General features: G+C 41.9%; 1 protein-coding gene across 4 annotated transcripts in view; it reads right to left on the reverse strand.

Annotated features, from left to right (window-relative positions):
* KHDRBS2 (KH RNA binding domain containing, signal transduction associated 2) overlaps window positions 1–17,285 on the reverse strand; it is a 588,641-nt gene that overhangs the window by 165,656 nt on the left and 405,700 nt on the right. For 3 of the 4 annotated variants that reach the window (XR_011031441.1, XR_011031439.1, XR_011031440.1), the window contains 2 exons: window positions 4,627–4,804; window positions 2,672–2,712 (listed from right to left, as the gene is read on the reverse strand). Coding sequence is in view for 1 of the 4 variants with exons in the window: in XM_068281437.1 (XP_068137538.1) it covers window positions 4,704–4,804 (101 nt within the window). In the remaining 3 variants the exon portion in view is untranslated. Of the gene's footprint in view, window positions 1–2,671; window positions 2,713–4,135; window positions 4,805–17,285 lie in introns of those variants that run through there. The other variant, XM_068281437.1, reaches the window with a different exon arrangement.

Below are 17,285 nucleotides of genomic sequence, written 5' to 3' on the forward strand. Positions count from 1 at the left end.
TTCACCTTTCAGCAGGACAACAACCTTAAACATAAACCCAGGGCAACAATGGAATGGTTTAAAACAAAACATATCCATGTGTTATTATGGCCCAGTCAAAGTCCAGATCTAAATCCAATCGAGAATTTGTGTCAAGATCTGAAAACTGCTGTTCACAAATGCTGTCCATCTAATCTGACTGAGCTGGAGTTGTTTTGTAAAGAAGAATGGGCAAGGATTTCAGTCTCTAGATGTGCAAAGCTGGTAGAGACATATAGGGATGAGCGTAATGACCTAATTACGAATTTCCGAAATTTCGCGAAATTACTACAATTACGATTTTAACAGTAATCGGAATTTCGTAATTTTCGCAAATTACGCAAATTTTCGTAATTACGATTACGAAATTTAGTATTTTAAAGTTTGTATCCCTCTAGATGCCTAAAATGAATAGCACAGCCAGCCAGCCCTCCTCCTCCTCCTCTCTCTCTCTCTCTCCAGAGATCTGTAGTATTTCAAAACCATACTCACATTCATGACATGTCCAGGGATCAAACCCAGGCCAACCACATGGAAGACAGCTATGCTCACCACCATACCACCAAACACACACTAAATAGACTGCTAACCTAAATCTTACTTGTAGACAGTCATATGAGACACATGCTGGGTGCAGGGCTTTGTGATTGGACCATGGACCATGCGATAGAGTGAGGTGCAAAAATGAAATCATGCCTAGCAGAGGATGGTTTCACAATGCTAAATGCTAGGCTGGCTGTGGTGCAATTGGTTAGTGCATCTGGCTGGTAACAGCAAGGTTACAGGTTCAATTCCATCCAGGCATGTCTTTTCCTTTTGCGTTCAACAGTTGTCCAAACAGAGCCAACAGAGCCCCAGATAGCCATGTAGAGTTAGGTCACAGCTAGCCTGGCTGTGGTGCAATTGGTTAGTGTGTCTGGCTGGTAACAGCAAGGTTACAGGTTCGATTCCATCCAGGCATGTCTTTTCCTTTTGCGTGCGCGCGCTGCGCCATTGAACCCCATGGGGTATTTTGCGTGCGTAAAACTTTACGCATGCAAAACTTTGTGCTCGGTGTTTGGACAACTGTTGAACTCAAAAGGAAAAGACATGCCTGGATGGAATCGAACCTGTAACCTTGCTGTTACCAGCCAGACACACTAACCAATTGCACCACAGCCAGGCTAGCTGTGACCTAACTCTACATGGCTATCTGGGGCTCTGTTGGCTCTGTTTGGACAACTGTTGAACGCAAAAGGAAAAGACATGCCTGGATGGAATCGAACCTGTAACCTTGCTGTTACCAGCCAGACACACTAACCAATTGCACCACAGCCAGGCTAGCTGTGACCTAACTCTACATGGCTATCTGGGGCTCTGTTGGCTCTGTTTGGACAACTGTTGAACGCAAAAGGAAAAGACATGCCTGGATGGAATTGAACCTGTAACCTTGCTGTTACCAGCCAGATGCACTAACCAATTGCACCACAGCCAGCCTAGCATTTAGCATTGTGAAACCATCCTCTGCTAGGCATGATTTCATTTTTGCACCTCACTCTATCGCATGGTCCATGGTCCAATCACAAAGCCCTGCACCCAGCATGTGTCTCATATGACTGTCTACAAGTAAGATTTAGGTTAGCAGTCTATTTAGTGTGTGTTTGGTGGTATGGTGGTGAGCATAGCTGTCTTCCATGTGGTTGGCCTGGGTTTGATCCCTGGACATGTCATGAATGTGAGTATGGTTTTGAAATACTACAGATCTCTGGAGAGAGAGAGAGGGAGGAGGAGGAGGAGGAGGAGGAGGAGGAGGAGGAGGAGGAGGAGGAGGCTGGCTGGGCTATTCATTTTAGGCATCTAGAGGGATACAAACCTTTACAAACGTGAAAAAGTAAAATTTCGGTTGGAGACACGAAATTCGTAATTACGGGAGTGAAATTTCGATTACGATTTGAAAATTAATTACGAAATTACGAATTTGGGTCGTAATGTTAAATTTCGCATTCGTAATAAAAGCAGTTCGAAATTTCGAAAATTTCAGCTCATCTCTAGAGACATACCCTAAAAGACTAGCAGCTGTAATTGCAGCAAAAGGTGGTTCTACAAAGTATTGACTCAGGGGGCTGAATAATTACGCACACCCAACTTTGCAGTTATTGATTTGTAAAAAATGTTTGGAACATGTATGATTTTGATTCCACTTCTCACGTGTACACCACTTTGTATTGGTCTTTCACGTGGAATTCCAATAAAATTGATTCATGTTTGTGGCAGTAATGTGACAAAATGTGGAAAACTTCAAGGGGGCCGAATACTTTTGCAAGCCACTGTACATATACACTAGCTAGAAAGTTTACAGTTTTATTGATACGCAGTAAAGATAACATAAAATGCATAATGCACACTGGGGTTACCAACCTAGGAGACCTGGCTTCTGTAACTTTTGAGACTTGCTTAATACAGCAGTGAAATAAGATGTTTTTCTCTGCACAAACCCTGACACTCAAATCAACAGGTAGCATACTTCAACAATGAAATATTGGTTTGTGATTAAACTTACATTACAAAAACAACCAAAAAAACATAATTATTAAAGTGAGCATTCTAAAGAAAACGAAATATCCCTTTTAATTGATTGATATTGTAGAGCAACAATTTAGAAAGTTAAACTTACTTTTTTGTTTTTATATTTTCAGTCTTGTTTAAACCGATTATCTGTAATGGTAAAATTGAATAGAAGTGACTTACCAAACAATATGCTGTATTATAATTTAAAAGAAATGTTGTTCAAGGCATTCAAAAAAGGCAAGACAATATGTATATTCCTTAATAATAATAGTAAGGGATAAGCATGCAACTCCAGCTGAAATGTGATATTGAGCGCTTTATAGAATATAAACAAAACTGTACAAACATGTAAACTATTCTCATCAAAAAAGTAAACCAATTACAGTGACAAAAAGCCAGCATTTGAACAAAAAATAAATATTTAAAATATAATAAATTTTGGTGGCCCTATTTCATATTCGGGGTTCATTTTTTCACAACACGTTAAGTTAAGTAACTGATATTAGAAAGAGGTGCATTACTATTATAGTTAATTTTAGATGTGTTTAGTTGCTTGAGATTTAGAATTTTGATTTCACTAGTTAATGTTAATTAGAGGTTTAATAAATAGCCTAAGGTCCTAGTTGTTATATTCTTGCAGGTTTACTTTTTTAACTATAAGTAGCTTAGTAATTGGAAATCTTTAACATTTACTCGCATACTGAAAATTACATAGTTACTATTAGTGTTACCTGTTTATGGTTTAGTCATCCTTTGAGTCCTGCGACACTTTTCCTTAATAATCAACAGCCATCAATTCTGATAGTCTCAAAAGAAATATCAGCTCTTTAAACTGCTCTCATTGTTCGCGATATTAAGCACTGGAAATTACAAATAAAGTTTTTGAAGGTGAAGTTAAATAGCAACAACTGGGCAGTGACACTGATAATTATTGATAGAGATAAATGGTTATTAAGCAGATGCAGCCAACACACTCCTAAGAGTGGAAACCAAAATCTAGACAATGATTACATGTTAAAAAAAGGTATTTAATGTCTAGGGTGATTCAAAGTTTGAAGATCTAGGCATTAGTACAGTCTAGTCTAGTGGTTGTTGGCAAGTGGTAATCTTACCTCTATTAACGCCATTACATTTTCACAAGAGACAACCTTGTAGCGTACACAGCTCAAGTTTTTGTTTAACAAGATGATGCTTAAATAATAGTTTAAAAGCAATTTATCGCACTATATGACCAAGTCCCCATTAACACGGTGTACATTAATAGTTCCTAACCGCGAATCAAATAACAGTTTAGAAAGTTAACTTTTAAAAATTATTTAACAAGCCAAAGTTTTTAAACAAGATTTAATTCTTACACAAAATGCTTAAAACACGCTTGGGTTCATTTTGAAGTTTTAATTGTGAGTCATTTTAGGCATCCCTAGAAATAAAAATACAAAAGTGATTGCAAGTTTAGTTTCTTACAAAAAACTTTCATCTTTATTGACAAATTATAGCAAACATGTTTGACAAATTATGATTTCCTATTTAGAGAATATTACACATCGACCTTTATGTGATTTGTTTTAACATATACAGATTAAAACACTGACAGATTCAGTTAGCTACATACATTACAGTAGCTGGTTATTTTTCAACCCCATTAAAACAACATTTTAAATTAAATTTACAAACTTAATACTCAACATTTTGTTTCTTGCGTGTATTAAAAAGCCATTTTTGAAACATCCTCTTTATAAGTTAATTGTGTTGTATTCAAAAATCATATTACAATAGTTTAGCAACCCTACACAAAAATCAAGGCCTGCTATGTTGTGTATTTATCAAGATTTTTCAGCATTGTGACACTCTCATGCTTTTAAAAAAGTTGTACAACACAATGAAGAACAGCCAAGAGAACATTATCCCATTTCATGGGTTTAGACAAAATGATCTTTCTATTTTTTTTCAGTCCATGTTAAAAAATAATTTAAAGCCAATGCTACACCAATGTCATCGCAAATACAGGAAGTACATAAGGAAACCACAAGCAGTAATCCCAAGATAAAAATGGACTATTACTTGTCATGTTGCTGTATTATGCAGAGCCAAAAGGCAAATAACTGTCTCTAAGAGGAGGCCACACATGCGGAAGACCTTCAATATCTACCATACGGATGTTCTCTATATAATCCTCTAGCTGGTCTTTGAATTGATGCTTTTAAGGTGGACCGGGATGAGGAGGACCACTCTTCAGGCCCTAGAACCAAAACACAAGTGAAAAAAGGGCATGTTTGCAGACGTCCTGTATGTACAATCATATAACTTCAGAATGACTTTTTTACAGCTTAGCGGTACAATGATAAATTTTTATTGATACTAAAGCCATTCCTCCTGTGAACTAAAGTGACTTATTTAAGGAGTATGTATTGAGTAGTCATGAGTTGAGTCAGGCTCCGAATGATGCCAATGGGTACAATATCGGATATTCTATGATCAGCTTCCCCATTACCTATGGTTAACACTTACCCTCCTACGAATGCCTAACACTAAAACACTAAGCCCTTACAAATGGTCTAACACTAACCCCTCTACCTATGCCTAACACTAATCTTATGTCCCTAATTATCATATCTAACACTAAGGCCCGGTTCACACTTGCGGTTTTGCAAAAACCGCACCGGATGTCCGGACCGCACCGGAGCCGGATCGGACCTGAACCGTACGGTTCCTGTCCGGATCCGGTCCGGTTGCATACGGTTTCCGTGCGGTATGAACACGGTTGCGGTCCGGATCCGGATTCTAAAAGAGATAACAACCTGTATAAAAACAAAAAAAAATGTTGGGGTCTGGGAGGTCAGCAGAAGGGGGACCTGTGGAATCAGGCCCTCCGCTGTTTAGCACTCACCTCCACCTCCAACATGCTGCCAACATCTCCAGCTCGTGCTGCTCCACTCCAAAATGGTTGCCCATGTGTCCCCGATACAATATCGCCGCAACAATCCTCATAGGAAGTGGGGTAGAACATCCGGATTTTTTGCCAGTGTGTTGTGCGCTCTCCGGTTCTCATTGGTTTCCATTGGCCGGATGGTGCAGTCCGGCTCCGCCCCGGATACGGCTGCCGGAGGAGCCGGACCAAAAAATAGCGCATGTTGGAACGGACACCGGAGTCCGGATCCGGTCCGGCTCCGGTCCGGACGAAACGGACACATGTGAACCCTGGCATAGACTTACATTGCTATGCTGTGCGTCCGTTTCATCCGGCCAGCATGCGGTGCGGCTCCGGCACGGCTATTCCATATAGCCACCGCTAATGTGAACCGGGCCTAACTCTTCTAATTGTAAATATTAGAACCCAATACCGATGAATGTAGCCATGAACTTAGAATCTGCCGATGTCCAGAGCTTAGCTAGCACTAGCCATACCTCACAACTTGCTTCTGAAGATGCCAGGAGTTCAACTGCTGATAGTCAATGCCCGCTGTCAAAAGCCGCTCACCTTCACTGATGTCCAAAGCTTGGCTACTAATATCAAAACCCCTCTGACATTAGCAGCTCATTTACCCCAATGTCTGTGGCTCGACTGCTTATAGTTAAACCCTGCTGCCATTAGCCGCTCACTTACCGGTGTCTGAATAAAGCATCTGGTGCACCATAGCTGCAAATTGATATTGCATTCTATGCTGGCACCTGGTGTAGACAATGCTCAAATCACTTGATCCATATTTAAGACATAAAAGTTATTTATTTAGGTCATCTTAGTTGAATCACTGGCTCTAGCTGTCTGTGATACTGTATGGACATGATTATCTGGAAGGGTATTAGGTAAGATCATGTGATTTCATAGTGTTGTGACATGACATTTGAAAAATGTTATTTACTACTGTCTTTGCTAGAGTGTTTTTATAATGTATCCATTGAGCAAGCTGATGATAATTGCTAAAAGGTGTTATGAAAATTGCAGGGAGAAGAAAGAAACAGATTTATGAACTGTACACCTTACACACTAGACAATTAACCATGTTCAACACATACATCCAGTTGAGCAAGGGAACAAAACAAGTATCCTGTATATGACTAAATGTATTATATACAGATTCATTTTTTATTTAATTTTATTAAGATAACCCATCCCAGCATCTCCCCCCTGCACATATGAATTAATTAGAAACTTAGGGTTATTTAATAATAAAGAATTGCATTACATGAATTTGAAGTGTTCACATCTTCTGCATTTGGTGCGACGAGTGGACACAGGCTGACACACTATCGTCTAATAAATTGGTGATCAAAATAAAGTGTCCTACCTGCATTATTAGAAGAGGCCCTCACTGACAGCAGCTGTTTGTCCCATTTCATGGTAGAAAAAGTACTGTAAGTGATTTGATGACTATTAAACTGAGCTGATATTGAATTATGCATGATAGCAAAAGCTAGAGGCCATCTGCTATCGGCCATCGATACTGAATTAGAAACTTCCAGACCCAATATCTTTGTTTACCATAATGTATAAGTACACTTATACAATACTTAAGGTGTTTAAATCTGAAGTATTATGGCAGGGACATAACTACAACCTAACGGACCTCCCAGCAAAGATCTGCCACTTGGGCCTTCAGCTCCCCATTCCCCGGGGGGCCTGCTTCTGTTTGCAAATGCAGAGCAGCAGCAGTGAAGCATTATACATTACCTGTCTCTGGTGACAGGACATGTCTTCATCGCCTCCCTCTTCTGTGCGCTCTGCACTGTGCTGTCAATCACCATGAGGGCAGCTCCCATCATGTGACAGGTATTGTGAGCTGTTCAGTGATTGGCTGTCTGCCAAGTGCACGACTACACAGAAGAGGAGTGAAGAGGACCTGTCATGCTGCCAAAAGCAGGTAATGTATAATGCTTCACTGCCCTGTATTTAACTCTGCATTCACTAACAGGAACGTCCTTGCTTAAACCCTACCCCCCACAATGGTGGGGGCAATTGTTATGCCCCTGTATTATGGTGGTTTCCCTGGTCAGACCTACTTGTCTGAAACAAAGTGCAAAACTGAGTCTTCTGGCTACCAGAAGGTGCAGTGCGCTACAGTGTGTTTTTTTTCACAACTGTATACCAACATTAGGGCTCAATGAGAGAGCAAATTCAAGTTGAGAGAATACTTCTTTTCACAAGAACATAGGTTAAATACATGTAAATGTACATAAGGTTTTTGTGTACCCTATTCTATACTTCTCAGTGGGACAGTTTAAAGGACACCTGAAGTGAGTGGGATATGGAGGTTGCCATATGTATTTCCTTTTTAAGCAATACCAGTTGCCTGGCTGCTCTGCTGATCCTCTGTCTCTAATACATTTAGCCATATACACTGAACAAGGATGCAGCAGATCAGGCGTTTCTGACATTATTGTTAAATCTGACAATATTAGCTGCATGCTTGTTTCTGGTGTTATTCAGACACTACTGCAGCCAAATATATCTGCAGGATAGCCAGGCAACTGTTCTTGTTTAAAAGGAAATAAATATAGCAGCCTCTATATCCTTCTCAATTCAGTTGTACTTTAAATAAGAAGCAAATATATTAGATTTTTTTTTATACAAATGACTATATAGGGCTTCATTCACTAAACCGTGATAAGTCATATCACGGACGTTTTTGCCCGCATTTTTGCGTTTGCGTGCAATAATTCGTGATTGTGCGCGCAGATTCTCGATGGCGCACAAATGCGAAAATGCTCGAGAAAACGGCTGTGTAATGACTTATCATGGTTTAGTGAATCAAGCGCCTACTGTTTTCTGGAAGAATGACATCTATTACAACATTTTTTTATACTAATACTGAATATTAGAGCACATATTAACACTAGTACTAGGGGCAATTTATTTCTTCACACAGTTCGCTCTCTGCTTTAAAATCATTCTATCAGTTCTAAGGTCTGCTGATTCAGAAACTGATAACAGAACCATTACTTCCATGGGGGGTGCTTCTAACTCCTCAAATGATATCTAAGTCTAATAACCACCATGCTGTTAGAAATTTCTACAGGTGATAAGAAGGGTTTAAGTTTCCAGCAGTGTGTGTTTATGGTTTGGACTTCTCACACATCTCACAAAGACATTCTCCTTTATCAGTGAGTCTCCCCACCTCCCAGCATGGAGGGCAGCAAGTGACTAGGAATAGTCACGTCACATTGAAAATGGCATTTTTGATATTGAGAAAAATTTAGTAAAAACACATTGTATTTTCACAATATGGCAAGAATTTGCAAAAACTCAAAAAATCTTTTATTTTAGCATGAAAACTCATTTTTTTGCAAGAATATTAGCAAAAAAATCCACACAAAATTACTGCAAAGGGATTCTTAATGGCATTTTCCCTCAAAAGTCAAATTAAACATTTTTGGGAAAATTAATGTGAAAAGAATATCAGCATTTTCGGTCATTACTGCCTAGGAAACAGGAAATGATATCCAGGAATGTTGTAACATAACAAGCAGTCAGGAGTGGTGTATATACACCTCTCCAACTGCTAGTTATATTACAGCACTTCTGGCTACCTCTTGCATCTCTGATCAGCTTAGTCTATTTCTTGTATGCTATAAAGAGATTAACCCTCCCTCTGCAGGAAATAGTACAGTTCACCAGCATGTGTATTAGCAGACTTCAGAACTGGGATGAATTTAAGCAGAGATAGCTGTCTGAAGAAAAAGTGTGGTCCTAGTACTAGATGTGTTTCTTAATATACAATATAAAAAAGTTTTTTTTTTCCGTGATAGATGTCTCATTCTATATTATGGTTCAAAATGTTAAGAGGTTGTACTAATTTACCTTATACAATGTAAGGGAGCTTAATCCACAGTTCAGAGGACTAACTGTTCAGTATTTCAAAATGTGTTAGATACGGATTTTCTGAATAATGCTTCTTTAACTGTATCTAGGTTATAAATGCTAATGCTGCTAAATGTAAGTCTTGCCATCTCTCCATGAAAATAGCTTTTCCCTCATGCACAAACTTTCCAGTAAGCAGCTTTGTATGGTTTTTATACTTCAATATATTTTTGTATTTTCATGTGTCCTTTGAGATATGTAATCCTTTTCTTTCTTCACGTGCATTCTTCTTACATTCCCTTTCATTTTTCTGATAGGCTTCTTAAACATTCTGCAGCACTTTATTAAGTCAGATCAGAGTCTTACAACAAATGTTCATGGGCTGTTTGGTCAAAGCCAATAAGCAAGCTTGCTCTGGATTACTGAAGATTGTAACTAGCTTGAATTAGAGGATTTGATTGTGTAGTCTGCAGCGATATTTACAAATTGTTCAATACTTTAATTTGCTTGCTGCACCCTAGAGTCCAGTATAAATATTTAATGCTTTAATTTCTCTGATAAAGTTATTAAAACCAGGCCAGTTCATTAACACTTCGTCATTTTGCTGTGCGCTTACTTGAAAATAAAGAAATGATATGCTAAGGTACTTTTGATGCCTCGACGCAACATGTGAATAAAAACTGAAGAACATAACTGATCTAGCAAATGTGGAATTTGCTATGTAAGGTATGTAAGGTATGTAAGGTATCTAGTATTAGGTAGCTAAACCATGCAAATTTTCATTGGAGGATCTCAGAATATAGTATTATTTTTAAAAGTATAATTAACTAGTGATTGTGTTACAGCAGCCATGTGTATACACTATGGATGAGCAAAATGTGAAATTTTCCTGCAGAATGTATGTGTGTGGGGTGGTGGAGAGAAGGGGGGGGGGAATTGTGTACGCAATGGTGAACTCACGGAAGCTGAAGCCTTCTTTCCGATGCATTCCAAACCACATTAAATCTTCTTACACTTCCACCATCAGAGTGTAGGAAGATGGAATTCAGCGTGGAATGTATCAGAAGGGAGGTAGTGGCTTAGATGAGTTAACCCTTGTGTACATGGCCAACATCTCCCACACACTGCAGGACTTTTTGCAGTTTTGGAAACTCGTTCTTGCTCATCCCTAGTAAACACCTGCAGTGCTGGCTTTTTAAAATTATCTTAATTGATTTAGTCTATTATGATCTATTAACATTCTTGCTGTAGGAGTCGTATGGAACTGCAAGTCCAAACAGCAACTTACCCAATGTGTTCTTGTGATATAATCTAAGGGAGGGTTGTAAACTTTTGTCTCCTGATAGACTACTGCTTTTGAAAAAAATCTAGTCCAGGTTTACCTGAACAACTATGCTTTGTAATGTCCTCTGCCCTTGACAACTCAATGAGCAGCCTTTCTCTCTATCTCCATCATTTCATGGATGACATTTTCTCCAGCAGTCACTTCCGAATGTAATGTTTTCTTGTCTCATCATGCATCACAGTACTGCGTCTCTGCACTTGGAGTCATTCGGAAAGCGCATAATATATTACTTCTCTGTGTCACTTTCTCCAAAAGCCCATCAATATAAGGCTGAAAGGTAGTGAATGTAAAACTTAACTACACATGCTTTCCCACAGAAAATTATCTCTGGGAAACCAAAATAAAGTTCAATGCCATACTGCACTCACACATTAAATGTCAATAATACAATTAGCAATCATATACATAAGCAATGGTGTCACTAGGGCATTTGATCCAAACCTGTTGCCATGGTGCCCCGGATCAATTATGGCCAGAGTATCCCGTGAGCTGTGCTCCCATGCTCCGAGTCCTCTCAGACCTCAGATCGCGGCGACTATGCACCCCCTTCACCCCCCCCCCCGCTGGTCCCCCTGCACGCCCCCCCCCCCCCCCCCCGCTCATCTATAAACAGCAGCTGCTGACCTCTGCCTCCATTACAACGTGGAGCCTGGAGACCACAGCCACAGACCTCTCTCTTCTCCCTCTGTTCCCCTAGTGACCAGAGCTTCTGCTAATGACGCTAATCATGTCATTAGCAGAAACCGAGCATCTGGGAAACAGCAGGAGGAAGAGAGAGGTCTGCGGCTGTGCGCTCCAGGCTCCATGCTGAAATCGAGGTAGAGGTAATCACCCGCTACTTGTAGATGAGTGGGGTGTGTGCAGGGGTCCAGGGGGGGACCAGTGGGGGGACTAATGGGGGGAGGGGGTGGAGAGGGAGTGAAGGGTGGCCCCTAAACCTGCCTGCCTATACTGAAAGCCCCATACCTACCTATGCTGAAATCCCCATACCTACCTACCTATACTGAGGACCCCATACCTACCTACCTACCTATACTGAAGGCCCCATACCTACCTATACTGAAAGCCCCATACCTACCTACCTATACTGAGGACCCCATACCTACCTACCTATACTGAAAGCCCCATACCTACCTACCTATACTGAAGGTGCCATACCTACCTACCGATACCGAGGACCCCATACCTTCATACCTATACTGAAGGCCCCATACCTACCTATACTGAAGACCCCATACCTACCTACATATATTGAAGACCCCATACCTACCTACCTATACTGAGAACCCATATCTACCTACCTATACTGAAGGCCCCATACCTACCTACCTATCTATACTGAGGACTCCATACATACCTACCTATACTGAAGGCCCCATGCCTACCTACCTATACTGAGGACTCCACACCTACCTACCTATACTGAAAGCCTCTACACCTAGCTATCTATACTGAAGGCATCTATACCTAGGTACCTATCCTGAAGGCATCTATACCTAGCTACTTATGCTGAAGCAAAGCCCCCAGGCCCAGCAAAGCAAAGACCCCAGCAAAGCAAAAACCCCAAGCCCCAGCCTAACAAAGCCCCCCGCAAAGGTAAAGCCCAGACAAACAAAGCAAAGCCCATAGCCCAGCCTAGCAAAGCCCCAGCAACGCAAAGCCCCTGGTCCCAGTAAAGCAAAGCCCCTGGGTCTCAGCCCAGCAAAGCAAAGCCTGCAGCCCAGAAAAGCAAAGCCCCAAGGCCCTAGCCCAGCAAAGCACAGCCCCCAGCAAAGCAAACCCCTCAGCCTAGCAAAGCCTCCGGTCCCCAGCCCAGCAAAGTGTACAGCCAAGCAAAGCTCCCATCTCAGCAAAACCTAGTAAAGCCCGAAGCCCAGCAAAGCACCCAAAAATGCCCCCACCCCAGTGAAGCCCCCAGCAAATTGCCCAGCCCAGAAAAGCCCCCAGCAAATCACCCAGAAAAGCCCCAGGCCCAGCACCCAGCAAAGCCAGGCCGGCACAGCATCACCACCAGCCAGGCAGACCAGCATCACCACCAGCAAGCCCAGCATAACCGCCAGCTGAGTACAGCACACAGACCAGCCAGCTAAAAACAAGACAGACAGAAGCCAGGTGAGGGGCTTATTTATGTGAAATACTACCTATTGAATATATTTAAGTTACACCACTGCTATGTTCATGTACTTTTCGCCCCACCTATGACCACATCCACTTTCTGCGGCATGACCACGCCCATTTTTGCCTTTCCCTCTTGGTGCCCGGGGGTGTCCCGGATCTCCCAGGAATCTAGAAACGCCCCTGTACATAAGCAATGCATCCAAGCTGTCTAATATGAATGCAATAATATACTCATGCTTTGTTTGATAACACAAAACATACTTTACAAGGAAGTTGAATTCTCTTTGTGTAGAGACACAGAAGGTCACAATAATTGGGTGAGAACATCTTCAAGACGTTCCTGGACACACCATGTTTAGTATATATTTTTTCCCTGGCTTTTGTCCTCTAAACCTAGATGCGTCTCATAATCCGCTCTGGAAAATTTTGTGAAATTATAATTAACACATGATTATCACTGAAAAGTGCATGAGAATGATTCAGGGTTTTTTTAAATACATATAAAATGATATCTAAATTGTAACTGTTGCTGAGAGTGTCAGGACAGGAGGTAGGCCCCATTGTCATGTAGAAGGCTGTTCTCTTTGACATTTCAAGCATTTCTGTTGGTCCTTTTAATATTATACATCTAAAACACATTCTGGAAACATGATAAATAATAATCACAAATACGATAATAGGTCAGTTGTATTCAGCTAGGGCCCCATATTACAACTAACACTTAAGGTGCCCATTAACGGTACAATTTTTCACTAAATGCGATCTTTCAATGTGATTTAAATTACCATAAGTAATCTGAAGGCAATTATCGAAAGTTCACATTTACTGAACAATTCTTTCTTCAAATGTGATCCTGTTTTCCAACTTTCTGATCGATTTTATCCTTAAAAGCAATCGACCAAAGAATTGTTCACTATCGATTGCCTTCATAAATGGTGAATCTTCTATATAATTTGATCGTAAAAATTGCATCGAAAGATCGCATTTGACAAAATTGTACCATTAATGGGCACCTTAAAGAGGAACTGCAGTAAAATAATGTATTAAAAATAGTGCTTAATTTTATCCGCTATTGATTGGGATGGAGTTCAATTATTGGTTATGGTTTCTCTTTAACACATTTAAATCTATAAACTGAAATGACAAACAACATGCTCAGTGCATTATTATAAGCCATGCACTAATATCACCCATTACATTTGTAAATGAATCACTGCATTTATAAACTGTGTATAGTCATAACACTTTTACAGTAAAATGAAATTATTTCACAAATTCAGCAAGCCTTTAGCTTAACTGTAAATCCTATGGATAATATGGGTTACCTATACTGGCAAATGTAAGACATAAGAATCCTGCAAAAATCTTGCCACCTTCTCTACCTTTTAGGCTTTGAGGGAATACTGTTACTTTAAGACACAGCAGTGCTGTCAAAGGGTAAGTGAGACACAGAAATTCATGTGCTTTTTTTTTATCCCCAAATGGGATAGGTCCACAGACAGTGAGAGACATGGACAGATCATCGGAGTAGCCTCCAACCGTGGCGTGTGTACCCTTGTTGCCCAGCAACAGGAACATGACCAGTCTGCATCCCTGTCTGGCTTGCACAGAAGCGTAGGCACGATGTGGAAACATGCATCTGCACCCCCCTTAATCATGACGTAAGCGGAAGTGGAGTGTTTATCATCTGTATGGAGACAGAACACAATGGGTGGCATGAAAGAGAAATCAGCCAATGGCGACTGGGGGTGGAACACCCTCACCATTATGGCACACAGAATTCCCTGAATGCCTTAACCGTAGAGGTAACAGTTCTCAGATGGGACTGCATTTGAATCTTCGGTGTAACAATTATCCTTTTCACCTCATCTGCAGGGCTGTGGGTACATTGCAAAATGCTAAGGCAGGCTGGCGACAGTAGCATTGTGTACACTGCATATTGAAGCAAGTTTACTACATGCATTGATTGCTGCCCTGGACATAATATTTACATATGTTTATGATGGTAATTTAAACTTGATGTCATCAATGAGGTCACTTATGGGGTGGGATACAGTGGATTATCGCTGTAAATATTCTTTTGCACTTTGAGAAGCTATGTTGACCACATGCCTTGCTCAGTAGCGTCGTGACAGGGGTGCGGGGGGTGCGACCCGCACCAGGTGGGGTGACCCCAGCTGCCCTAGAGGGGGTGTGCTGCAATGGAGAGGAGAGCCGCAGAAAGTGGCGTTGCTAGGGGCTTACAAGTCAGGCCAGTGCCCCTGATCTCAGCAGAAGTGCCTGTGATATGGGGGACCAGAGTGCCCACATCGGCAGTGCCCCGAACGTTTTCATGGCAACGGAGCGTGACTGTAGAGATAGACACTCGTAGCCTGCATGGGGATCACATGGGGGCGGGCAGCCAGTGAGAGAGAGGATTGAGTCTAACTCGACTCTCACTGGCTGCCCGCCCCCATGTGATCCCGGCCAGGCTCCAGCATCTGTGTGCATCTCCTCCCCGCCCGCGCACTATGATTTATCAGAAGCAGCAGGGTATGGAGAGATGCTGGGCAGGGAGGACTGGGACTACAGAGGAGGAAACTGATGGGCGCTGTGGAGACACATGTGGAAGTTATAAGAGACAAGTGACGTCTCCAGTCCCAGCCATCCAGCTCTACTCTCTGCACACACAGGAGTCAGAAAACAGCCTGTGTCGGACTGTGCCTGTGTGCTGATGCTGCGGCTTACGGCTAGGGACTGCGGGGAATGTTTATGTATAGTATATAAATCACCTAATCTCCCTACTGACCTTACAGACCCAGTGTCCATATGATTTAGCTTTGGCAAAACTAGCCCAGGAAGGAGGGACAGTGCACAGAGGTCAGCCAGGCACACTCTGTAAGCTGCTCGCCCCCCTTCCTTCCACTATACAGCCTCTCAGTGACATGCCCTCTGCTCACTCCAGCCTGCATTTTCTTTTAGTAACCCTTACATTGCTGGTCCTGGCTTCTTCAGCTTTGTGTATCCTGCTTTCACAATCCATAGTTGCTGCTTATCATTTTCTATTTAAAAGGTATTTAGGTGGCCATACATCAGGTGACTTGGTCGACCATTCATAAATTCAATTATAATATTTGAATCAGATGAAAATTGGTGCCACCAATTGCATGTCCGATTGATCAGGCAACCAATTTCGGGCTAAAATTGTCCGCATGTATTGTAGGGAAATGCTGTAAGATGTAGGGCTGACTTTCTCGATCAGGTGTGCAGTGGTAATGATGAGCGATATCGGGGCAAACATGTCGCAACCACCAGCGCTGTTCCCCCAGTGTATAAATGTGCATGTATGTGTGCATTTACCCATTACCTGTCCTGTGTCACGGCACCCGTCTGTCTCCCGAATCCGCTGCTTTTCCATTAGCCTTATACACGCCACCAGCATGGCACATGGCACACACACGTCGGTGTGCTATAGGGCTAATGGAAGAGCGCCAGATTCAGAAGACGGATGAGCACCGAGACACATGAAAGTTCATGTCTAAATGCACCCTACAATGGAGGCACCTACCAATCTAACCTATACTGGGGGCAGCTACCTATGTAATCTATACTGGGGCACCTACCTACCTAGCTAGCCTATACTGGTGGCAACTATACTGGTTACCTATATTGGAGGCACCTACCTAACTAACCTATACTGGGGGGCACCTACCTATCTAACCTATGCTGGGGGCAACTATTCTGGCTACCTGTATTAGCCCACTGCCTTACTGTTAGTTACATTACAGTTACCCCCACCCATGTGATGTCAACACCCATTTTTTTGCCGCTGCGCGCTTCGCTTTTTTTGGGGGGGGGGGGGGTGCCGGTAAATTATCCGCACCGGGTGTCAAACACCCTAGCTACGCCACTGGCCTTGCTAAAGGGGGGTCCTGCAAGGCCCCCACAGCAATTGTCAGATTTTTGTGGAAACTTTTGTGGCGTCATCCAAAAATGGTGTGCTGATATCCTCGGCATCTACTTGACTGTGGCAAATGCCCTGCATTTTAAGTACCCACTACCCAACCATTCTGATGGTATGCCTGCTCAAACCTATGGATTATTTATATAAAAGAGGCTGAGTGGCACAAAGTGTTGCCACCAGGGAAGTGGCAATAGGCTGGAACAACTACAACCCAATCCATTGCAGTAGCAGATGGTATCTAGGCTACTTTTGTGATGTAAATAAAAAAATATATAATATTGTGAATATCACTCTATGTGACCTGGATCTGGACACTTCTGGGTCTCAGTTATCAAAGTAAGAGTTTTCATTAGAAGCCCTTTCAGGACCTACTACAAGCTTTTTCTGAGCGCTTGCTAATGTAATGCTCTGGGTGTGATCCCACTTGAGTAATGTGACTTTATAAAAATCCCCCATAGCATTGCATTAGTAAGAGCTTTTTCAAATGACTAGCGCTTAGAAAAGGCTGCTAGTGGGTT

This window comes from Hyperolius riggenbachi, chromosome 4, assembly GCF_040937935.1.
Source record: "Hyperolius riggenbachi isolate aHypRig1 chromosome 4, aHypRig1.pri, whole genome shotgun sequence".
Classification (NCBI taxonomy): domain Eukaryota; kingdom Metazoa; phylum Chordata; class Amphibia; order Anura; family Hyperoliidae; genus Hyperolius; species Hyperolius riggenbachi.